The sequence below is a fragment of the Marmota marmota genome, unplaced genomic scaffold, assembly GCF_001458135.2.
Source record: "Marmota marmota marmota unplaced genomic scaffold, marMar, whole genome shotgun sequence".
Lineage (NCBI taxonomy): Eukaryota > Metazoa > Chordata > Mammalia > Rodentia > Sciuridae > Marmota > Marmota marmota.
The window spans coordinates 37,895,770-37,920,407 of record NW_025999949.1 but is presented as its reverse complement, the minus strand read 5'-3'; the positions used below and the strand labels follow the sequence as shown (position 1 = coordinate 37,920,407).

General features: G+C 53.9%; 3 protein-coding genes across 6 annotated transcripts; 2 read left to right on the top strand and 1 right to left on the bottom strand.

Annotated features, from left to right (window-relative positions):
* Positions 1-5,383: 5,383 nt before the first annotated feature.
* Positions 5,384-7,812, bottom strand: Slc52a2 (solute carrier family 52 member 2). 2 transcript variants are annotated; one of them, XM_048802341.1, is made up of 5 exons: positions 7,671-7,812; positions 7,160-7,397; positions 6,181-7,057; positions 5,959-6,082; positions 5,384-5,868 (listed from the first exon to the last, which is right to left on the bottom strand). In XM_048802341.1, exons 2-5 carry the CDS (start codon positions 7,287-7,289, stop codon positions 5,656-5,658), a joined length of 1,344 nt encoding a protein of 447 aa, XP_048658298.1. In that variant the 5' UTR covers positions 7,290-7,397; positions 7,671-7,812; the 3' UTR covers positions 5,384-5,655. The 2 variants fall into 2 exon arrangements, with proteins under 2 accessions (XP_048658298.1, XP_015342114.1); XM_015486628.2 differs by lacking the exon at positions 7,671-7,812 and adding an exon at positions 7,485-7,627.
* Positions 7,813-7,890: 78 nt separating this feature from the next.
* On the top strand, positions 7,891-10,984 carry Fbxl6 (F-box and leucine rich repeat protein 6). Of its 3 annotated transcripts, none has more exons than XM_048802340.1 (9): positions 7,891-8,406; positions 8,720-8,878; positions 9,005-9,068; positions 9,343-9,474; positions 9,549-9,656; positions 9,745-9,858; positions 9,962-10,157; positions 10,243-10,489; positions 10,757-10,984. In XM_048802340.1, the coding sequence occupies exons 1-9, from the start codon at positions 8,006-8,008 to the stop codon at positions 10,905-10,907; spliced, it is 1,572 nt and encodes a 523-aa protein (XP_048658297.1). In that variant the 5' UTR covers positions 7,891-8,005; the 3' UTR covers positions 10,908-10,984. The 3 variants fall into 3 exon arrangements, with proteins under 3 accessions (XP_048658297.1, XP_015342113.1, XP_048658296.1); XM_015486627.2 differs by having other exon boundaries at positions 9,926-10,157; XM_048802339.1 differs by having other exon boundaries at positions 9,908-10,157.
* Positions 10,985-11,643: 659 nt separating this feature from the next.
* On the top strand, positions 11,644-14,575 carry Tmem249 (transmembrane protein 249; the record flags this gene model as incomplete). The annotated part of the gene is made up of 4 exons (XM_048802419.1): positions 11,644-12,066; positions 12,183-12,378; positions 12,526-12,611; positions 12,771-14,575. Coding segments are annotated over 4 exons (894 nt in total), but the record flags the coding sequence as incomplete, so codon positions are not given.
* Between the last annotated feature and the right edge of the window lie 10,063 nt (positions 14,576-24,638).

Here is a 24,638-nt window from a genome sequence, read left to right as displayed (position 1 = left end):
CTGGGTACCACTAAGTCACACCCCAGCTCTGGCGACCCTCCTGCCTCACCCTGCAGCTCCCTCAAGTGTGACTGCTATGACTGCCCCTAAGGAGCCATGGTGGTTTTTCTCTGAACTGCTTCCCACAACTCCAGACCAACAAAGCCATCGGAGCAGTATACGGAGCTTTGTGACTGGACCCTGCACCCCTACCTCCTGGGACATTCCTATTTTATATGAACTTGAGATAAACGAGGTACATTCTGATTTGGATGAAGTCACTTTTGTCCTCCTTCTGAATAACACGGTTCCCTGCCTTGCTGCTGCCCAGGACCACACTACTGTCAGTGAGGCCCCAAGAAATTGCACTCCATACAATCCCGGGGCCATCTGCTTCCTTTGGTCTTGTGCAACCTTTCAACGAATTCTTTGGCAGTAGATTTTCCAAGAACTCAATCCCTCTAAATTTATTGAGATGTGTACTGTGGCCTGACGTAGGTTTGTCCTGGAGCATTACGTGTGCTCCTGAACAGAGTGTGTATCTGGCATGGTTGGGTAGACTGTTCCAGACACTTGTCGGGTCCAGTGCCCGGGAGTCCATTCACATTTGATCTAATTGATGATTCAGGAAGGATTTTTCTGGCATTTTCTATCTGTTTTCTGGGCATCTTACCTTTTTCGCTCCTGTGATCTTCTATTACCATCTCCTTTGGCACTAAATAGGTGTTTCTAGTTTACTATTTTAGTTCTGTAGAAAGTGCAGAGTGATTTCCAGGCGCCTGGAAGATGGAGAGGACACAGAGGCAGTGTTTTGTGGATTTAGAGTTTCATTTTTGCAAGATGAAGGAGCTATGCGCCTGAAGAGAGGGGGTGGTTTCAGGACCCAATGACCATGTTTGGTGCTGACTTGCACACTGACCACCGTTGAAACAGCAGGTTTTATATTAGATGTAGTCACCATGTGAAAGTCTGGGGAAAAGCTGCTTCAAAAAGACATAGCGGGCTAGGATTGTGGCTCAGGGGTAGAGCATTTGGCTAGCAAGTGCGTGCGGGCCCCTGGGTTCGATCCTCAGCAGCACATAAAAATAAATAAATAAAATAAAGGTATTGTGTCCAACTACTATTAAAAAATAGATATTAAAAAAAAGACATAGCGGGCTGGGGATGTGGCTCAAGTGGTAGCGTGCTCGCCTGGCATGCGTGCGGCCCGGGGTTCGATCCTCAGCACCACATACCAACAAAGATGTAGTGTCTGCCAAAAACTAAAAATAAATATTAAAATTCTCTCTCTCTCTCAAAAAAAAAAAAATAAAATAAAAAGACATAGCAACTAACAACTAATACTTGAAGAAGTATTCCAATAAGGCTTACTCAGGCACGGAACTATATGAAGACATTTGCAAGACAATTGGAAATTTGAACAGTGAATATTTGATGATAGTAAGACATGTTAATTTTTAGGGTGTCATCATAGCATTTCTGTTCTGTTTTGTGTCCTGGGGACGGAGCCCGGGGCCTCATGCTAGGCAAGTGCTTCACCACTGAGCTACATCCTCACTCAGTTCTTTCCCTGCCCCCACCCCCAAGAAAGGGTCTTGCTAAATTGTCCAAGCTAGCCTCAAATGTGCTGTCCTGCTCCTCCGCCTCCATAGTCATGGGGATTAGAGGTGTGCCCCACCATATTCTTCTACTGCATTTTGTAAAGTTGTTTTCTTAGGATGTTCCCTGAGAATAAAATATAATGACTTAAAAATTTTTGTTTGGCATGCTGGGGATCAAACTGAGGTCTCTCCTTACACATGGTAGCAAATGCTGTCCACTGAGCCACTTCCCCATCCCTTTTATTTTTGAGACAAGGTCTCATGTTAGAGTCTGTAAACAAGTCAAAATAACACCTGGCATTTTGCCAGGGGAATGTTAGAGTTCGTAAACAAGTCTGGATGGTGCCTGGCAAAATGCCAGAGGGAGTGGTTTGAGAAGTAACAAAAGCGAGCCATTAAGTGTGGAGATTCCTGATTGGTTGACTGCTGTATCTAGTTTATGCTAATTAGATAAGCTGTGTGGAATGTATAAATACTGCTCCTGTCCTGCAATCAACGGCTTCCACTCCTGCTGTATCAACGTACTCAAGTTATTCGTCACCCCCTGGTTAATTTGCCCAGCCAGCCGGGCTGCGGCAGTCTCATCAAGATGCTTTTGCAGTCTGGGGATAGAACCCAGGTCCTCACATGTGCCAAGAAGGTACAGGACCACCGGACCACACCCCAGGTCCCATCCCCCGCTACTCCCCAAGTTTTCTTGGATTACCCACCTCTGTGGGCATACAGATTCCCTGTGAGTTCAAGAGGATGAGTTACTTTCTGTCAGGGCTGAGGGATTCAGAAAACCAAGCCCCCCCTGTTCCATACCTGAAGCCTTTGGGTCAATGGCCCAGACTTTGGACTGTAGCCCTGTCCATCTAATCCTGCAGAGGGGTTAACCATTCCCTTGACACCACATGCACTCCTTGTGACCTCTTTTCCTGGGGCCCCTGGCTGACTTGCTGGTTACCTGACCCTCAGAACACCCAGAGTTGGGCCAGATGGGGAGGTGTGCAAGCCCTTCCTCGTCTGGACCACCCTGACAGAGCCCCAGGAACACCTGCAAGAGAAGTCCAGGGGATGCTTGCAGCTTGGCCTTCACCTGTGAGGCTGCTCTTCCAAAGAGGTGACTCCCTGCCCAAGGTGGCATCAAGGGACCTGGTTCTAGGGCTCTTAGTGTGAACACCACACTTCTTGATTTTTCTTAATGAAGAGCCACCATCTCCACCCCCACTAAGCTAGGGGTAGACAAGCTCGGCCCTCACCAGGCCTGACCTCCCTGCTGGATGTGCTAGATCCAAGGCCTCCAGGCCAGGCAAGATGGGTGGTGATCTGGTCTTCAGTCCGAGAGTGACCATCACAGACAGTGCTGCAGCCACCTGGGGGACTCGAGTGAGAGTGGTCTAAAGGCTGGAAAATCCAGGGAATGGGAGGGATTAGTGTCTGGAGGTGGAGAGGAGAACCCAGGAGAGGGGGGCTAGGCACTGGGTAGCTGGAGATGGCAGTAAGTGATGAGGTGGAGTTAGGTTCCTGAGAAAACTAGAGAACCTTGTAAACTGGGCTGGGAAGACTAGAACTGGGAATCCTGGAGATCCAAGTACAAAGGGTCCTGGCTTTAGACACAGCTGGCTCCAGGTGACCCCAGGACTTTGTCAGTGCTCAGCTCTGCTCGCCTCTGCTGTGCCTCCATTTCAGGTGGGCACCTGGAATACTGGGTCATTCTCAGGAAGATGACTGAGCCCACTAAGACATCTCACAGGGGCCAGGCCGCCAGTTCAATCACAGTGATCAGGAAAATGGTTCACACATGCACCCAAGGGGCTGGAAGTACTGTGATCAATACCCACCAGAACCCAAGTGGCCTCTGAGCCCCAGAAGCTAGCGAGAACTGGAGCAAAGAAGAGTCCAGTAGCCCAATGTCAGTGTGCAGCAAGTTCTTCCAGGATAGGGTGGGAGGGTGGCGGGGGACGGGTTCCCAACCCTGGCCATTCCTCACACCATTTCCTGGCAACAAGGAAGCTGGGTGGTGCCTGTGAATTCCACCCAGTGGAGGGACTCCTTCAAGGACCACCATTCTAGTCCCCCCTTCAGGCAACAGGGTCTCTCAACAGACACAAATCAAAGGTCACCCTGTCCCTTCACCCAGGTGTTGTCACACAGCAAGTGCATCAGAACCTTTAGCTGTCCAGGGCCTCTGGGCTGACAGCTACAGAACTGAAGGTCCTGCCTCAGTCACTCAACCGCAGCCATGTGAACTCTGTCCAGCACTCCCGGGCTCAGTGTCAGGTTGGATGGCACACTCACTCGGGAAAGGGGCTGCTTGCAACTGGCCCTTCCCTAGCTTTGAGGAACTGAGGGGACTTTTCCTGGTGGTGGACCAGGCAACAATGGGCCTTGTGTCCAGCCTCAGCTGCTGCCTTTTTTTTTTTTTTTTTTTTAGTTGTAGTTGGACACAACATCTTTATTTACTTATTTTTATGTGGTGCTGAGGATCGAACCCAGGCCTCAAACATGCTAGGTGAACGTTCTACCACTGAGCCTCAACCCCAGCCCCTCAGCTGCTGCCCTTTGTGTGGGGTTTTGTCCACAGCCCCAGGTCCAGGTGTGAAACCCTCCTGTCCAGTTGTAGTGGTGGGTGCCCTGACCCAGGCAGGCCCAGTGTGGTGGCTGTCCTGCCTTCTGAAGGATGCCCATGGCTTGATGGGCCCTTCCTGGCCCTGGGCTTTTTAAATTCCTCCCCTTGTTATTTTGACCCTTGTCCCATTTCCTATAAAAGGACATGAAGGACCTGGAGACCTCAGAGCTATGGCTTCCTCACACTGCCTACTCCAGACCAGGCTGGCTGGACTCATGGGCACCTGCCCCCTCTTTCAGGGGCAGGTATGTCTACAGAGGCAGGGTCTTGCTCCCCAGGGTCTGCAGGGCTGGCACACCCTGCATAATCTCACATGGCCACAGGGCAGAGGCTGCAGGAATGCTCCTGATCCTTGACCTGAGGCAAGGAAGACAGAAGGAGCTAGGAGGTGGCCCCAAGCAGCCCTCAGTCCAGGGTGGACAGGTGAAGAGGTCAGAGTGCTGGAAGGGAAGTGGGCCTGGGGCCTGGGGCCGTGCTGCCCTGTTGAGCTGCCAATTCCACCCACTTGTTTTGGTCCCTCCGCATCTCTTCTCCATTTAGCAGCACAGGTGACTGCCAAAGTTCACCCCAACCAGCCATCACACCCCTAATGCCCAACGCTGCAAAGGGAATCACTCTCCAAGTGCCTCTGCCCCTCTCTGGAGCCAGGCCGTCTGAGCTACCTGGGAGCCACCCACCTGGAGGTCCCTTCAGAAGCTGGCAGTTCAAGACAGGTGGCGCTCTCAGGCTAAAGGGCCTACACAGCTCAGAGCCTTATACTCTAGCTTTTCTAAGTCTCCCTCACTGAACCCCTTCTAGAATGCCTGGACCCTGCAGCAACCCTCTGGCAGGACATTCTTAGGCAATCAGTGGCTGGGCACTGCATTTCCAGGGCACAGCTCAGTCCTGCCTGACCCTCCTGCCTCAGAGAGGTTGATGGAACGTGGCCCTGCTGACAGGCAGACTCCACACTGCCTGAGCCCAGCATCCGTGGGTCCATGTGGGCCCTGGGAGCTGGCCTTCACCTCCAGAGCAGTTCTACAGAATGTGGGGAGGAGTCCTGGGGTGACCACAGCATCTGAGAGTAGCCTGGGGGTGGCTAGACGTCTGTCCAGAAATAATGCCAGGACCTGTGGAGAAGGGCCCACTGAACAGGCCAGGGAGGGGGATGGCCTCGCAGGAAGAGGCGCTCATGTGATTAACAACTGCCCACTGAATAAAGATGCTTTATTGTGCAAACCCATGAAGGTCCCAGGCCCAGGGCCAAGCCTGCAGACCCAACCTGTCCCTGGCTTCAGGCCTGCTCTTTGATCCCCACCCTGGTATGAAATTGCCAGGGGCTCCTGTGGAGTGTGCAGGTGTCCGTGAACGTGTCAGTGTTGGGTGGGAAGCCTCCCTGGGCGCAGGTGCTCAGGTATTGTGGTAGTGTCCAGGTGGAGGTGGGAGGTTGGGGGGTGGGTGGAGAGTCCCACCTGCACAGGCTCAAGGACCACACAGGTCCACACAATCTTCTCCACTGTGGAACACGTGATAGATGCTGGTGGGAGGGAACATGGCAACAGCACCGAGCAGGGAGCCCACCTGGATGGCCACACCAGCCGCTAGCAGTGCTGGCCGCCCCCCGCCGTGCAGCATGGAGCTGATCGCCACCTTGACATACGAGAACACACCTGCACACAGCACCCACGACAACACCTGAGAGGCAGATGACAGCAGCAGGCTGAGTGTGAGATGCTCTTGTACAGGGGCAATCCCCTTCCCCACTTCATGACCCACTGTACCTACCACAAGGACCACGCCTGTAGAGGTGCCCACTAGGGGAGGGCAGGGGCTCAGGATTGCCAGTGCCATCAGGTAGGCCCCAAAGAGCAAGCCTAGCAGAGAGAGACCACACAGCCCTGCCAGGGACCTGCCAGAGAGGGGGGGGGAACTCAGGACTGGCTGAGCCAGGATCAGGACCCTACCCCTACATTGTCCCCCACCAACAAGCTTGGGGCCAATTTTCACCTGCATAGTATGCCCATGGCCAGGAAGCAGGCAAGGGGGTTGGCGGAGCTGCCCAGCACCACAGCCAGGTGGTAGGCCAGGCGCCCATAGGGCAGACAGGAAAAGCTCTGCACTGCAGGCAGCACACCGTTGGTCAGTGCGTTGGTGACAGCCAGCAGGCCCAGCAGGCAGGCACCCCGGACTGAGAACAGCTGAGAAGCCTGGGGGTCTGGGAGGGGGGTGCCTGCTGCCTGACTTGGGGATTCCTGCAATGGTGATTCCTCCTCCTCCTCCTCCTCCTCCTCCACTCCTGGTGTTCCCACCCGTAGGCCTGGCCCAGGGCCCCCAGTGGGTACAGATGGTGGTGAAGGAGGCAGCAGCAGCAGGAGACCCTGGAAGGCAGCAGCTGAAGTGACCAGGAGGGCGGTCAGTGCCCAGAAGAATGTGCTGGCAGAAAAACGCTCAGGGAAGTTGATGGGGGGCCCAGGGGTACCATTGGCTGGGGCAGGCAGACACTCAAGGCGACCCACACCCTGCACCAGGGCCAGTATGCAGGGCAGCAGAGCACTGAGGCCCTGACCCAGGAAGAAAGACCGCAAGAAAGGAGGTGGCAAGTGGCTCAGGAAGGGCAGGAAAGTGACATTAGAGGCACAACAGGCCAACGCCAGCACCAGTGTCAGTGTCAGGAAGGCTACTGAGTGGGGCTGCCCCGCCACTGGGGCCACATGGTGCCACAGAGGGGCCAGCAGGGCTGTGCCCACCATACTTAGTCCCTGCACCACCTGGATGGGGACCCGCTCCCCCTTGCCGGGAGCTAGCCGCCTCCACAGGGTCACCATCAGTAGACCCAGGTTCCCCAGCGCCACAAGCACAGAAAGGTACGAGGGGAGGCTCCAACCTGCAGGGGGGTGGGGGGAGATCTTGTCAGGGGCACAAGGCTGAGGAGCAAAGAGCAGCCTGCCCACCATCCCGGGCTCAACGCCCACCCCACCCCACTCACCCTCGGGGAGGTCTTTCACCACCACGGGCAGCTCCACCCAGATTCCGTTGACTGCAGCCCAGGAGCCCACACCGAAAAGGGCCACCAGCAGGTGGGTTAGCACCAGACGGCCCAGCGGAGGTGCAGCCATTGGGCCAAATGAAGGCCCTCCAGGTTAGGGTGAAGGTCACAGACCGTTCTTTACCCACTTAGATTTCAAGACGCGTTGGCTCTTCTGGGAACTGAAGACCCCTTCCAGCTGGAAGGAAAAAGGCAGGCGTGCAGGGCAGAACCAGTACAGAGCATCTGGACAGGCCACCGCGGGGCAGTCAGGAGCTACACCTACCACGGAGCCCTCTCGGAGGCCAGGACACAGCAAGGCCAGCAAGCCGAGAATCAGGAAACCGGTCCAAGGCGTGGCCAGGAAGAGGGCGAAGGATGGCGCTGACCCTGCTACTCTCGGAGGACCAGCGCTCTGCGTTAACCAACCACCACCACCCTCTCCCCACGACCGCCCCAGCGCCGCGCGCACCTTGGGCTGCTGCGACCCAGGGCTGCCGGCGAGGGCGTGGTCGGGGGCGTGGGTCCCGCGCTGTCCGCGCAGCGGCCTTCCAGCCCCGCGAGCACGCCGCCCGGGCCGGGGACGCGGCCAGCAGGGCGGGACGCAGACTGCTACGCTCAGCCCGGACTCACGTCGCCTAGGCCGGCCCGCCCCCAGGGCTCGCGGCGGAAGCTCCGCCCCGGAAGCCGAGTTCAGCGACGGGCGCCGGGCCCAGCCGGAGAGGAAGGCAGGGCTCAGTGGACCCCCGCTTCCTCCAGCCCCGTCTTTCCGCTCCTCTGTGCTCCTCCGCCGCGCGGTCGGTGGCCATGGACGCCAGGCGAGCCAGGCGCAGATCCTGGCGCAGAACCCCCGGCCGGAGACTGACCGGGGCGCGGGCTCGCTCGGCCGAGGACTGGTGGTGGGATCGGCTGGCGCCCAGCGGCTCTGAATACCACCTGCTTCAGGCAGACAGCATGTTGCTCGTGCTGCCCGGCCCGGGGCCTGTCCGCGCCCGCGCGCACAGGCGCATCACCCGCCGCGCGCAGCGGCCACAGTCCTCGGGCCCCGCCGCAACTGCCAAGCCCAGGCCCAGGCCCCGACCTGAGGCGGCTCCCGACCCGGAGCAGGGGCCGGACCCGGGCTGGGGAGATCGCATTCCCTTGGAGGTCCTGGTGCAGATTTTCGGGTTGCTAGTGGCCGCCGATGGGCCCATGCCGTTTCTTGGCAGGTACACTACACCCCCGGCCCCAGCGAAGACCTGAGTTGGATTTTGAGAGCGAAAGCACCTGAGAGCGCGTACACTAGTGTTTTGGCACCCATCCGCAGCGCAAGATTTCTCATTGTGTAGCTCCAGAAGCCTGGCTTTGAGCTGGGGTGGCCGCTGCACTGCGAGTGCAGGGGCATATCGGCCTCTCTTAGGAAACCCATTGCGAGGGTCTGGCGATGTAGCTCAGTGGTAGAGTGCAATGTCCTGATTTCAGTTCCCGGTAGGCAGCTTCACCCGTGAAACGCCGGGCGCCTTTAGTAGTCTGTTCCCCCAGGGCTGCGCGCGTGTGCCGCCACTGGCGTGAGGCAGCTTCCCAGCCCGCCCTCTGGCATACGGTAACCCTGTCGCCTCCGTTGGCTGGCCGCGGTGTCAAGGGCAGCGTCAAGGCGGAGAAGAAGCTCCTTGCTTCCCTGGAGTGGCTCATGCCCAATCGGTAAGAATCCCCTGTGGTCCTTACTCCCTTTTCTGCCTGTGCCTTCCTGCACCAGTGTTGGGTGGGGAGGATGCTGGTCACGGCAGCATGGGAACCTAGTGCAATTGGGCCTTTGCTGTTGCCCAGCTTTTCACAGCTCCAGAAACTGACCCTCATCCACTGGAAGTCGCAGGTGCATGCAGTTTTGAAGGTGAGAGCTAGAAGTTGGCCTGCATACCAGCTGTGTACTTGGAGGGAGTAGCCCAGTGCTGCCCCACAGCATGCCCACCTGCCTGCTTGGATCTCTTTTCCTGTTTTCATCTCTGGTAGGGGGTGGTTAGAGGTAGGGCATCCAGGTAGGCCTCACTTTGAAGAATGCAGGTCATAACAGGGGTCATAGAGTGGGTTGGCATGGCCATCATTGTCTTTCCTGTGGACATTCACCTACCTTACCCCAAACCCAGGCGGTCTTTATTTTCCCACAGCTGGTTAGTGAGTTCTGCCCTCGGCTCACCTTTCTCAAGCTTTCAGACTGCCACAGTGTGACCACGGATGCTCTCGTCATGCTAGCCAAAGCCTGCCACCAGCTCCACAGCCTGCATCTACAACACTCCATGGTGAGCCCTGTGTCCCAAGGGACTCTGAAGAAGCCTAGGTAGAGGTGACAAGTAGCTCTGTGTTGGGTTCCCAGGTGGAGTCCACAGCTGTGGTGAGCTTTCTGGAGGAGGCTGGACCCCGAATGCGCAGGCTGTGGCTGACCTATAGTTTCCAGACAACAGCCATCTTGGGTGCACTACTGGTAGGCTGGTGACGGGCAGGAGCAGAGCCAAATGCTAAACGGGGGAGTGACAGGCTGGTGACCCAGGTATACTCTACCACTCCTGCAGGGCAGCTGCTGCCCCAAGCTCCAGGTCCTGGAGCTAAGCACCGGCCTCAACCGCAACAACACTCCTCTGCTGCTGCCTATTGAGGTTCTTCAGAAAGGCTGTCCCCAGCTGCAGGTACCTGATGACTTGCTTCTTACACCTGCCACCCTATCCCCACCTGCAGCCTGAGCCTTGTCCCCAGGTACTGCGGCTGCTGAATTTGATGTGGCTGCCCAAGCCTTCTGGGCGAGGGGCAGCTCTGGGACCAGGCTTCCCCAACCTTGAGGAGCTCTGCCTCGCCAGCTCCACTTGCAACTTTGTGAGCAACGATGTCCTGAGTCGCCTGCTCCATGGCTCCCCCAACTTGCGCCTGCTGGATCTTCGTGGCTGTGCCCGCATCACGCCTGCCGGTCTGCGTGATCTGCCATGTAAAGGTCAGCTGTCCTATTTGGTGGCTGGGCAGGTGGGATGTGGGGACCCTTGCTTTTCCTGTGGCCAACACCATTCCTGTCACCTCAGAGCTGGAGCAGCTGCACTGGGGCCTGTATGGTGTGTCTGACCGGCTGTCTCTAGCTAAGGAGGGCAGCACCCTGTTGACTCAGAAGTGGCATCACACCCTGCGGGAACTGGACTTGAGTGGCCAGGGCTTCAGTGAAAAGGACCTGGAGCAAGCCTTAGCTGCCTTCTCTGGCACCCATGGAGGCGCCCACCCAGCCCTGTGCTCCCTTAACCTCAGGGGTACCCGGGTTACAGCAAGCACGATCAGGTTAGCACCCGTCCCCCAGGCCCTTGAAGCTAGTACTACTTGTGGCCCAGAGCTGGTGTGCCACCTTGCTCAGTACCCCTGAGGTCTGGGAGGGAGTGGATACTTGGCCTTGGGAACACTAAGGGGGCTGGGTTTGAGCCTAGTTAGCTGTGGGTAGTAGGCCAGGGGTAGAGCATAGGCAAACAAGGATCCCTGGCTGAGCCCAGCCTTCTGGGCCTGCATTTTCCTGGCAGCTGCTTACTTTCCCATGACTTGCCCTACCCACAGCTCTGTGATCAGTAGCTGCCCTGGCCTGCTATACCTCAACCTGGAATCCTGCCGCTGCCTCCCCAGGGGCCTGAAGCGCGCCTACCGAGGCCTAGAGGAAGTCCAGTGGTGTCTGGAGCAGCTACTCACCAGCCCCTCCTCCTCCAGCTAGGCAGTTCCAGCTCTGCCTGTACCCTTTCCCAGTTTGGGATGTTTAAACATTTTGTTACAGTAAAATATTTTTAGGAACTCTGTGTGGTCCTTGGGTGGCCCCTTGGGTGAGAAACAGGGTTACATCTGATGGAGCACTGTAGGCTGCAGCAGGCAGGAGTCGGTATGTGGGGGCCCTCTGGAGCCTGACTGGGCTGCACCTGGTCACTGCTGGGTTCACACTTTAGACTGTTGTGTGTCCCACCTCAAGACACTGAGTGAGCTGGGTCAAGCATGCTGAAATCCCAGCAGCTGGGGAGGCTGAACAGAGGGGCATTACAAGCTTAAAACCAGCCTCAGCAACTTAGACCTTGTCTGAACAAGTAGAAAGGGCTGGGGATGCTGCTCAGTGGTTAAGCACCCTTGAGTTCAATCCCTGGTACAAAAAAAAAAAAAAAGGCACTGAGTGAGCTGTCCCTGGGTATGTCCAACTGTCCACCCCTCAGTGCGGACTGAGTGGCGGTACAGGGATTGCCAAGTACTCGTACACGCCCACGGAGATGGGATGGTTAACAGAGCAGCCCCTTCTAGAACGTGCCCCAGAACTTCTAGAATTCCCGTGTGGCTCAGATGGTACTGATACCTGGCTTGCTGCCCTAGCACTGCCAGAGAGTGCCTGTTCCTTCTTGGACCGCAGCCCTGGAGGCCTTTTTCTCCCGGGTATGAGCACGACTGCGGGTACTGGGCGATGTCAGTGAACTGGCCGCCAGGATGACCACCTCTACCTGACAGGTTCCCAAGGGCCGGGGCAGTGGCCTGCCCACGACCTCTGCCGGAAGTCCCTTCCATCTCTGGGCCCTGGGATTTTTGTGCACAGAGCGCCACCTGGCCAAGCGCCTCAAGAACAACGGCTTTTACCCGTTCACGCAGCAGCAGCCAGGCGGTGCGTGGGTGGGGCGGGGCCTCAGCCCGGCACAGGGGCGCAGGGGCCGGGCGGGTACAAAGCCCTGGCACTGCCCACCCACCACCGCCACACCACACCCTCCCTACCCCTTGTCCTCACACGCACTGCCGGTCCACCTACAGTCTTCGTGCTTGAGTACTACCTGGACACACTCTGGAAGGGACTGCTGCTCTTTTTCGTCTGCCTGGTCCTGGTCTGCTCCGGCTTTGTGAGACAGGTCCGAGTCCTGGATCCCACCCCCATGACCCTTATCCCCTGAGGGCCGGACCAAGCTGTTCCTTGCACCCTGCAGCCCTAGCCTGCAGCCTCTGGTTTGGTTCCTGGTACCCGCAGGTGGAAAAGCAGGAGACCTGGGGCTTCCCTGCCTATGGCATGGTTGTGGGCCTGTGGCTTATGATCTCATCGTTGCCGCGGCGCCGCCTGGTGCTGAACCACATGCGTGGCATGTACCACTTCTCCATCCAGGGACGCACCGTGTGCCAGGGGTCCATGCATCTGGTCTACGTGCGCCTGGCACTCAGCTCTGATGGTGACCTGGGATGGGTGGGCTGGGGGAGGGTGTGTGAGGGAGAGGATAACCACCTGGGAGTGGGCGGGGGCAGGCAGGGACCTGCCGCTCTGCCCCAGAGACCCAGCCCTCAGAGACAACCCAGCTGAGTGGCTCACTGCTCCCTAGCCTACGGAAGGTGCTTCTTTCAGCTGGTCCTTTGCGGCCATAAGCTAGAACCGCTGGTGCTGGTGCAGGTGTCGGAGCGCTATGAGGTGGGTTCTGCCCTGGACACAACTCCCTTCTCTGCACATCATGACACAGACCACTGCTTAGGGCCATGGGATGGGGGTAAATATAGCTTGAGTGGCTGGGGGGCAGGGTTGGGGACACCTCAGAGCCTGGCACCACGACCTGTTTATACACTCCCACAGCAAATGGAGTACCTGGGCCGTTACATCGCTAGGAAACTCAACATCAATTACTTCGACTATCTGGCTACCTCCTACCGACATGTGGTCCGTCACTGGCCTCTGGGGGCCTCCTTTAGCCCAGGCATCGTTCTTCGCAAGAAAGGCGTCTACAGCAGGCCAAGCAGCTCTCAGTCTGACCTGGAGGTGTGACCCTGGGCCTGCCCCCTACAGTTATGGTCCCATCCCCTACATCCTCCCATCCTGCCTGTAGCTCCTTCCACCCCTGCCCTTAGGTGGACTCAGGCCAGTCTGCTCACTGGTCTTTCTCTGAATACAGCTGCCTCTAGCTTCCACCAAGTTATTTTTGTCTGTCTGGTGGGGGGAGTCCCTTCAGAGTCTTCCCCTAGTGCAGGCTTCTCAGGGCCTCAGGACCCTGTCCTCTCCGGAGGCTGCAGCAAACCCCAGAGCAGGGATTAGAAGAGGAGAGTACGTGTAGCTGAGACTCAAGGAGGCTGATGATCACTGGACAGGCTTGGGACTGTCGCCCCTCTTGGCCAGCAGCACTTAACTGGTCCTGCCTGGCTACAGTGGGATCCAGGAGCCAGAATCTGCCTGGTCCAGTCTGGCTAGGTGCTGTGGACGTGGCAGAGGCAGGGAGGACAAGCCCTCAGGTATGGGTGCACCCTGAACTGCAGTGCAGAGATACTGTTGCACACTTCCTAGGGAATAGCCTCCAGAGTCCTCCCCTAGGGTGAAAGACCTCTCTGGGCATGCTGGAACCCCCTTGCCCAGCAGAGCACCCCAGCTTCTGCTTCAGGCATCTGATGCCTCTTGGGTGCTGGGACTGCTTGGGAGCAGAGAAGGCGGTAGGCTCATACACCCAGGAGGAGTGGTGCTTTTCATGAGCATGTGCTCTCTGTTCAGCTTTTTTTTTTTTTTTGGGGGGGGGAGTACTAGGGATTGAACTCAGGGGCACTTGACCACTGGGCCACATCCTCAGCCCTATTTGTTATTTTATTTAGAGACAGGGTCTGGCTGAATTGCTTAGTGCCTCGCTTTTGCCGAGTCTGGCTTTGAACTCGTGATCCTCCTATCCTCCTGAGCTGCTGTGATTACAGGCAGTGCCACTGGGCCCAACTCTGTTCAGCTTGTTTTTGACTCAGGGCTTGGGCATTGTGTCCCTGGAACCCAGGACCAGCTACTTAATTTGTAGGGTTCCAGACAATGTGGAGACGTGTGGTTCCATGGTAGAGCACATTTTTAGTACCTAGGTAACCCTGGGTTCAGTCCTCAGCACTCCAAAATAAAGAGGGAGAGGGCCAGGGGAAGGAACCTGGGGTTGAGAGACCCCCACAGCTAGTCCTTGCAGTGGGAAATCACTGGGGATTGTGAGCAGAGAGGCCCTATGATCCAGGAAAAGAGTGATCAGGAAGATCCAGAGACTGTAGGAATTATGATTAGAAAGAAGGGACCAGGCAGGTCAGAGATTCTGCTGAAAAGCAAAGCCCACAGAATTTTCTGGCTGGATATGGGCTGAGAAGCCAAGCAATTCCCTGGGACAGCAGGGTGTCACCTGGGCTAGTGGCCATGGGAGGCTGGGCTGGGAATTGGAGTTCTGAGCTAGGAGGTACTGTTTATTTTGTGGTGATGGGGATCAACCTCAGGGCCTTACACAAGTTAGTCAAGTACTCACCCTCTGTGTTTAGTTAGTCATATGGTCACACAGAACAGACTGTATTTTCCAGTCTCTGCCGCAGATCCATACAGGTGTTTGTAAAAGTCATTCCTGGCCCATGCAGTACAATAAATGTATGTGATTTCCAAAAGTGTCCTTAAAAGGAAAGGTTTCCCAGTCCTCACCATTGCTTCTTTTTGTGAGCTGGAACCCCCTGATGACTGCAGCCCAAGCAGCCAGCTGAGCCACAATGTGGAATGTTGCTGAGGATGGCAGAACAACAAGATGGATCTGTGGAGCTGGACAACTGGGGCTGCCCTTAGAGCTGACCCTGGAGGGCTCACACTGGACACTCTGTGAAAGGGAGAGCTTTCCACAGTTTAAATTGTCATCATTTGGGGGTTTTCTAGTAAGACGAGCATAGCTTTGAAGGTAGAGGGTATTAGAAGGCATTGTTTTTCTTCCTGGTGCCGGATGGAACCCAGGGCTTTTGCCTTCTAGGCAAGTGCTGCACCAGGGAGCTACACCCTCAGTACTTTTTAAAACTTTTATTTTTTTGTAGTACTGGGCATTGAACCAAGGGGTGCTGTAGCATTGACTTACACCCCCAGCTATTTTATATTGCCACATTGCTCTGGTTGACCTTGAGCTTGTGATCCTCCTGCCTCGGCATCCTGAGTAACTGAAATTACAGGTGTGTGCCACCACACCTGATGCATTAGAAGAATTTAAGTGGGGAGGGGGAAGAAGATGTGAAGCAGTTTTCTCGAGGAATGGGGGGGGGGTGGGAGAGCTGGTCAAGGAGAGTGTAGCAGGATGGCCTGACAGCATGGCATGCCCAATATGATGTGCTTCATCACATGAGGGGCTGCGAGTAGGGTCATACGTTTTCTCCAATAGAGTTCTGCTGTTTAGATGCTGGTGCTTGCTTAGCCAGGACCATGTGAGAGTGACTATGATTCTGGCCCATGGAAGCCAATCTGGGGGAGCAAAGGGCTGGTACCAGCTCCCTTACCACATCAACAAGCACTCTGAACACAGGGTCTTGAACCAGCACGGGTGGTCCTCTGCCCTAACCTCTTGTGCTGGCATGGCTCAGCTGGGTGGTTCTACTTCCCCTGGGGGCTGGGATCCCCTCGTGGCTAAACCAGCTGGAAGCTCATTGGGTCCATGAAATCCAACACAAGTCCCACTCTCCAGGGCCGCTTCCGAAATGGTGTCATACAGCAGACCCTCCTGCGCTGGCTTCCAGAGTGTGGGACCAGAAAACAAGCCCCAGCAGGAAGCTGACTGTGGATGCCTCAGGTCAGCAAGTCCACAGGAGTGGGCCGCAGGTCTCTGCAGGATCTTCAGGTGCAGAGACCTGTGATCCAACAGCCAAGGCTCTTGCCTACACAGTCTGCATGGATGGGGTGTCTTCCATGCACACTTCTGTGGGGACAGTGGGGACTGGATGATGTAGCTGGCCTCTAACCAGGCAAGTACAGAAGAGGAAAGATGCTGCTGCCCAGTGAACAAACCCAGCAGGGGCCACCTTGGCCAGGGGTGCACTGAGAGCCCACTCCACTGATGTCCTATGGCCTCTTCTGTGGTGCAGTGAGAGAGCATTCCACACTGTGGTCTCCTCCCCAAACCCTTAGCATTACCCCTAGAGAACAGGGACGTTCGGCAAAACACCCCTTCATTCCACAAGGTTGAGCATCACTCCTCAAAACTGCCAAGGCCACGAAAAATAAGGGAAGATCGAGAAACTGTCACAGATCACAAGAGACATGATGACTAAGAGCAGTGTGCTACCTGGAGCTGACTCCTGGAACAGGAAGAGCAAAATGGTGGAAACACCAGAGAATTCCACACACTATAAGTCCAGATTTATTATTATTATTATTTTGGTAGTTGTACACGGACAGCATGTCTTTATTTTATTTGTTTAGTTTTGGATGTGGTGTTGAGGATCAAACCCAGTGCCTCATACATGCTAGGCAAGCGCTCTGCGGCTGAGCTACAGCCCCAGTCCAAGGTCCGTATTCTTGACCCGCTTTCTACCTACAGAAAGGTTGAAGCTTACCTCCCATTTTTGGGGAGGCATACCAGGGATTGAACTCAGGGGTACTTAATTACTGAGCCACATCCCCAGCCCTGTACTGTGTTTTACTTATAGACAAAGTCTCACTGAGTTGCTTGGCGCCTCACCATTGCTGAGGCTGACTTCAAACTAGTGATCCTCCGATCGCAGCCTCCCAAGCTGCTGGGACTACAGGTGTGTGCCTCTGCACCTGCATCATTGTTTGAATGATCTCTGTCCTGGTTAGTCTAAGATACTGTGATTCCTTTTAGAACTTGTGTGTGGTGGCATATGCATGTAATCCCAGAGACTTGGGAGGTTGAGGTGGGAGGATCCAAAGTTCAGAACCAGACTCACCAACTTAGTGTGACCCAAGTAACTCAGAGAGATCCTGTCTCAAAAAATAAAAAGGGCTGGAGACATGGTTCAGCGGTAAAGAGTCCCTGGGTTCAATCCCTGGTGTTAAAAAAAAAAAGCAGGATTTTGATGAATCAGATAACTGGTTAATCTTTAGGTGTATATCAAGGTATGGTGGACAGTGACCCTGAGACTCCCAGAAGCCCTCAGATTAGCTGATGTGGTCTGTGAGCACTGCCTCACATGTGAGTGGTCTGATCAGGAAGTTTTAAAGTAACACCCTAGATTTAATCTTTTTTTATATATTTTTTGAGAATTTTTTAATATTTATTTTTTAGTTTTTTCAGCGGACACAACATCTTTATTTGTATGTGGTGCTGAGGATTGAACCCAGGCCGCACACATGCCAGGCGAGCGCGCTACCACTTGAGCCACATCCCCAGCCCCTCTTTTTTTTTTTTAATATTTATTTTTTTAGTTTTCGGCGGACACAACATCTTTGTTTGTATGTGGTGCTGAGGATCGAACCCGGGCAGCACGCATGCCAGGCGAGCGCGCTACCGCTTGAGCCACATCCCCAGCACCTAGATTTAATCTTAACACCTAAAATACAATTTGCTGGTGATGCCATGGATTTGATCATTGTCCAGAGGCTATTTCTTACTCTGAAAAATTTGCAAGCTGGATAGACTGGGAACGAAAACTATTTTACTTCCAACCTGTTAAGTCCTAGATAGGAAACATTTTTTTTCCATATTTTGATTTTTTCTTTTTTGATCCTGGGGACTGGACCCAGGGGATCATGCATACTAGGCAAATGCTGTGTCACTGAGCTCCATCCCTGGCTCTTGAGTGGCAGGTGTTGAGGATGGAACCCAGCCACCATACTTTCAAAAACCCACAGAGCACCAACTTATGCATCCCCTTCCTCCTATGTGACCCCAGGTCACTTATGGGGAAAGGCACATTGATCAGACCTGGGAGTCTGTGTCCCCTGAAATTCATGCACTGAGACAACCAACACTGTGATGGGATCAGGAGATGGAGCCTTTGGGAATCTATGTTAGAGTAAGGCACGATGTGCATGCCTGTGATCCCAGCAAACTGGGAGGCTGAGGCAGGAGGATTGAATGTTTGAGGCTAGCCTGAGCAATTTAGTGAGACCCTATCTCAAGATAAAAAGGACTAGAGCTGGGGATGTAGCTCAGTGGCAGAGTGCTTCCCTAGCATGCATGACGTCCTGAATTCAAACCCCAGCACCACCACCAAAAAAAGATAAAAAGTGCTGGTTTTCTGTTTCCGTGGTCACGCCAGGTAAACTGGGCTGACTGGGCTTCTTCGCAAAATAACCACACAAGAGACACAAAGACCTTTTTCTTCGGGGTCGCTGTGACGGCTCCTCTGACCCTAAGGGTCCACAGGAAGAGAGAGAATGAGAGCACGCGCTGACCCCTTTTATTGAGGAGAAGCTATTCAAATGAGGCCAGGGGTCAGGTTTCAGGGGGCTGAGTCTATCTTCATGTTGTCCACTGTCAGCAGGTTGATTGACACCTGGGTAGGCCACACCCAAGGGCACAGTAAGAGAAGGGGACACACACAAGGCACTTCCATGGAAGATTCTACCCTAAACAGGGCAAGGGGTTAGATTACAAAGGGACGGTGAGCATAGCTTCACCCATGGGGCTGTAGCAAGACACACCCAGGCACGAGGCACTGTCCCTGGAACCCAAGAAGGGTGGGGAAAGCTCTTCCACATTTCTGTGACTGAGCGCCTCAGCACCCAGCCAGGGAGTGTGACTCAGTCTCATGCAAGGTTGGTCTCCCACAAAAAAGGACTAGCAAAATAGTTCAGAAGCAAAGTATCCCTGAATTCAATCCCCAGTATCATGCATACATGTGTGCACTACACACACACACACACACACACACACACACACACACACGGGATTACTCTCTTTATAGAAGAGACTCCAGAGAGCTCCTGGTCCCTTCCACCATGGAAGGACATAGTGAGAAGAGACTGTCTATGAGAAAGCGGGCCCTTACCAGGCATTGAATGTGCAGGTGCCTTGATCTTGAACTTCTCAGCCTCCAGACTGTGATTAAAAGAAAATACAAGACACTCAGTTCATGGTACTTTGTTCTGGCAGGCTGAACGGACTAAGGCCTTGTCTTGTACCGGCACTCTCCACGCTTCACCTCTGGCAACACTGGGACTGGGGGAGCAGTCCTGCCTTCAACCCCACTGCCAGCCTTTTCCTAAAACCAGCCCCCGTGGTGGGTCCCAGGGAAGGAGTGTCTGAGACAGGTTCAGTGAAGGATGTGCCACTGGGATAACCCAGTGGAGGGAAGAGAGGAAACAGGCTAGTCCCGCCACCTACAGGCACTCGCGGGTCAGAATGATCTGTTCAAACTCTCCTGTGCAAAATGGCTAGGCCTTTCAGGTCCATTGGAGAGGCTGCTGGATGCAGGTCGAATCTAGAAGGCTGTAGCAGTGGGCTGCAGCGTTCAGCAGCTGAGGCAGCTCCTGGGCATCCAGCTGCAGCTTGTCTACACCCTTCACTCCCAGCAGGGACCAAGTCTTTCCTTAGAGGGTGACATGGGTCACGCATCCACTACGAAGGAAAGCAGCAATGCAGGATAGGAAAGAGGCCACCTAGCATTGAGTGGGCAGCTCCCTGGTGAGGTGTAGTCCCCAGGGTCAAGGTTTCCTTGGGCAATGAGGAAGTGGAAGGGGAGGCCAGAGGTGGTGGCCATGAGTGTGTGGTCAGTGTGGATGTCTCTTGGGGTGGAACTGGGGGACCCAAGTATGGGGCTGAATAAATGCTGAAAGTGTATAACCTCCAAGGAGGTGGGGGTGAGGGAGGGAAGGCCACCCTGGATTAGGAATCTGGGGTGATGTGGCCAGGCTTCCATGCACGCCTCCGTGGAGTGCAGGTAGGTAAGGGCCTGCTGTCCACTGTCAGTCCTCCCCATGGAGGTGGAGGCAAGGGCTACAGTCCTGTGGAGGCAGTCTCCCTATCCTCCACCATCTTCCTTCCCCATTCTCACACTCTCCTCCAGTCTCTCCTTGATGTCTCCTTTAAAACTGGCCCAGCCCACACTTGTAATTCCAGGGACTCAGGAGCTGGGGCAGGAGGATGGTAAGTTCAGGCCAGCCAGGGCAACTTAGCCGGACCCTGTCTCTAAATAAAAAATAAGAAAGACTGAGGATGGGTCCAATCCCCAGTACCTAAATAAATAAATGCTCCAAGAAATATTCTGGGGCTGGGGATGTGGCTCAAGCGGTAGCGCGCTCGCCTGGCATGCATGCGGCCCGGTTCGATCCTCAGCACCACGTACCAACAAAGATGTTGTGTCCGCCGAAAACTAAAAAATAAATATTAAAAAAAAAAAAAGAAAAGAAATATTCTGTAGGGCAACAGAAATGCCCTAATGTCTCTATAGGGTCAAGAGCATGTCGTATGTTAAAGCTGATGGAATACCTACATTTAAAGTCTTTTATAGTAAGAAATTATATCTTTAGCAATTAAGTGATCCTTGCCCAAGGCCAAGGGTCTGAGCAGGTCAGGCAGTGAACTTCTGGGTGCTGGGCAACAGGCCCCTCCATTATGTCAGAGCCTCAAATATAGGATATATTATATATAATATTTATTTTTCAGTTTTCGGTGGACACAACATCTTTATTTTTTTATTTTTGTGTGGTGCTGAGGATCCAACCCAGTGCCCCACGCATGCCAGGTGAGCACGTTACCGCTTGAGCCACATCCCCAGCCCCTCAAATATAGGATATTGAAGGGTCACCCTGCCAGAAGCAAGAAGGGAACAGGGTCTAATCACATCTCCTGAGCTGCCCACCCACATACCGACTTTCCAGGTCTCCGTGTTTCCTGTGTCTTTATTCAGAGGAAAAAAAATGGCATTTTGTGATATTGAAGCCAGATTTAAAATTAGGTAGTCAGTGTAGTTAGGTAAATGGGGTCTAATATCGAGTGAAATCTAAATGGAGGCCATGTTGAGAATGAATTCCTGGAAAAGTTGAGCAACTCTCCTGGAATGTTAATGAAGTCCAGGAAAAAGCCCAAGGCCAAAGTCCATCCCAAAGAAATGTTAATGAACAGCAGACTTGAAGATGCTGACTCGGAAGTGCCCAGATTACTTCGTTGGCCCACCTGTGTCCCATCCCTTGGGGCCTTCCCACCTACATTCCATCACTATAAAATGGAGAGACAACCGCACTTCCACGGATTCCACCTCTTGGGTCCCCTTCTTCCTCCGGGAGAAGTCTTTTCTGCTGTCCTTTAATGAACTTCTAATTTCCCACTCTGACCTTGCCTGGCGTGCTTCTCTGCTGTTATTCTTCAACTTTGGGGAAGCCAGGACTCGTCACTGGTCAACAGCGGTAACAATATGATTTCTGGGATTTCCTTTAAATGACAAGAAGTGGAGGGAATTGGGCTGTTGGAGCTGGTCTTTGGCAAATGGTATGGAGACCCTCATTATCTGGATATCTCCACTTTCATGTGTTTTTAGGGAGGGTACTAGGGATTGAACCCAGGGGCACTTTTCTACTGAATTACATCCCCAAACCCAAATCCTGCTTTTTAAATTTTGAGACAGGGTCTCAATAAATTGTCTTGTCTGGACTCAAACCTGTGATCCTCTGCCCTCAGTCTCCTGAGTTGCTGACATGACAGGCATTACGTACCACACCAGATGATTTGGCTCACATTTGACAGTTTCTACAGTAAAGCCATAACCCCTGAAATTTGCATTTTGTCACTTAATCTTTGGACCTAAATAATGTCTTTTACTCCTTGTGTACCAATCACCTGTTAACCTCTTTCGGATCCTGTCATCTTTTTATTTTTTTAGTTGTAGATGGACACAATACCTTTCTTTCTTTTTAAGTTGTCAATGGATCTTTAATTTTTAAAATATCTTTATTTTTAAATTTTTATTTTATTTTTATGTGGTGTTGAGGATCGAACCCAGTGCCTCAGGCATGCCAGGCAAGCACGCTACCTCTTGAGCCACAACCCCAGTCCCTTGATCTTTATTTTTTATTTGTATGTGGTGCTGAGAATTGAACTCAGTGCCTCGCACATGCTAGGTGAGCGCTCTGCCACTGAGCCACAACCCCAGCCCATTATTTTATTTTTATATGTTGTTGAGGATCCAATCCAGGGTCTCACACCTGTGAGGCAAGTGCTCTACCACTGATCTACAGCCCCAGCCCGGGATCCTGGCATCTTTGTTCTTTAAAATGTTCATTTATGGGCTGAAGTGGTGGCTCAGTGGTAGAGCGTTCGCCTGTGCGGGTGAGGCCCTGGGTTCCAGTCTCAGCACCACGTAAAGATAAATAAAAATAATAGCATATTAAATAAAATTTTTTTTAAAGTTCATTTGTGGGCTGGGATTGTGCTCAGGGTAGAGCACTTGCCTAGCACATGGGAGGCCCTGGGTTCTATCCTCAGCACCACATAAAACTAAAGATGTTGTGTCCGCCAAAAAAACTAAAAAATAAATATTAAAATTATAAAAAAAAGTAAATGAATAAAATAAAGCTATGAAAATAAAGTCACCTCATTTAAAAAAATGTTCATTTATGCCAGTTTTTTTTTAAATCACCAGAATATCAGCCTGATAAATTTAGTGCAAATGTTTTCCACTACTTTGGTATTTGTTCTTTGTTTTTTCTTTAAGTTGCAGACAGATAATACCTTTGTTTTGTTAATTTATGTGCAGTGATGAGAATCCAACCCAGTGCCTCCCATGTGCTAGGCAATTGCTCTAACACTGAGCCACAACAGAGTCCTTGCTGGTCTTTTTCATGGACACATCCTGATTATGTTGAGACCTGAACTCTCTTCTGTGACTGTGGTCTCCAAAGCTCATGCCCCACTAGGACCAAGTCCATTCCACCCCTCACACTTTTTAAAGCAGAGCCCTAGTCCTGAAACTGCCTCCTAAGACTCGGGCTCCCACTGGAGAGCCCTCCATCCTCTCCTTCCCTTCATGCTGCTGTTAAGCTGGCCACCCTCTCTGGGGGCTGCTCTCTCCCCACCTAGGCCCCTGGCCTGGAAGTGAAGCATCAGCTTCCTTATTCTTCACTGGGATTGCAGGCTTTGTCCTTTCACTTCCCCAAGAGTTGTAGCTGGGACAGGAGTCATTGCTGCAGCAGCCACCGAGCACCAGCCTTGGTATTGTCATGTCCCCGTGGTGTGGTGGCTGTGGTGAAGTTCCTGCTGTCGTTGGTATTCTTATGGATGATTCTGCATCTCCTGCCCCTAACAGCCTTGACCTCTTCTTCCTGCTAATGACCTTCTCCTCTGTCCCAACTATATGCTCCCCCACAGAAGCTGTGTCCTCATTTCAACACAATTTTCCATTCTCTGCCTATCACTTCCTCTCTGCCCAGCAGGATGGGTGAACACTCCAGGCTAGGTTGTTCAGTGATTCCTAGATGGAGCCCAGCTGGGGCAGAGAGGAATGGGACCACAGATCTGAGAGTGGGCACACCAGGGTCTCTTGTCTTGCTGGTGATGGGGGTGCTGAGAACAAGTAGTGGAACCCCTCTCTTAAGCCTGGACTTTCTGCTATGGGGGCTGGGTGGGGCTGGGTGTGCCTGTACAGGAGAGACAGAGGGTCATAGAATCAATGCTGCAACACTGAAGCAGGAAGAGATAAGAAGCTAGGCAGTGCTGCAAGATAGCCAGGACAGCAGGAAGAGGTCCCCATAGGAAGACCTGCAGGGACTGACTAGGAGACTAAGTGCTGGCAGAGCCTGGCACATCCATCCAGCTGGGGTCCCTGACTAGCTCCTCTTTGGCAACCAAGCCTCCCAAGACCCCAGCTCCAGTGGAAGAGACTCAGGGGATCCTTATGTTGGGGAGACTAAAAAGTAGTGTCATCTGCTGTCCTCTAACCTCTCCTGGTTGCACCTCGGGTCTGTGCCACCATCACAATCTCCAGATGCAGAGGGACTAGGTGACGATGGGAAAGGGATTTTTGCAGGGAGGAGAGGCAAAAAGACCCAAGTAATTACTGCGGGGCAGCATGTGCTCTCAGTACCCAGGTCTGGGAGGACTGATGGCCAAGGCCTGGGCCCAGCTGCCTCTCCCCGCTGGGCGCCCCGGGCGCGGGGGCGGGGCTCAGGGATCCACCCGAGTGCGATCAAGGCCCTCCAGAATGGTACCCTCGGGAACACCTGGTCGCAGGACACATGCGTTCACGCTCTGCCGTGTCGTTCATCAGGAGGGGGACCAAAGGGGCCGGGAGATGGACAAAGAGTCAGGGATGTGGACAGAAAAAGAGGATGTGGGTACCGAGATGTCGGATGGAGACAGTAGGGTGAGCGCGTAGTGCCACAGCAATGGCACCGAGAGATGAGGGAAGGGCGAAGGACCAAGGCGAAGGTGAGGTAGAGGAAGGGAAGAATGCGGTGACTGAAGGGACACAGTACCGGGACAGAACGACGGGGTGACTGGGTCAGTGGGATGGGGACAGGGAGGGAGTCGGAAGGACAGAGAGTTGGGGGTGGACACAGGGTCCAGGAGGATGCAAAGAGCTCCGGGTGAGAGGATCCGCCTGGCACAACCCAGCAGCGCCCCGAGGGTCCGCCTGGTAATTAGGCCTCCTTCCAGATGGGCCCCCCCGTCCCGCAATCAAAATGCTAATTGGCCCCACGCCTCCTGCTGCGCCTTGGCCGGGAACCCCTGGGAGTGAGCCTGATAGAGCCGCACGGCCGAAGGGACCCTCACCCCGCCGCGGGCCTCGCCGGCTGCTGCTC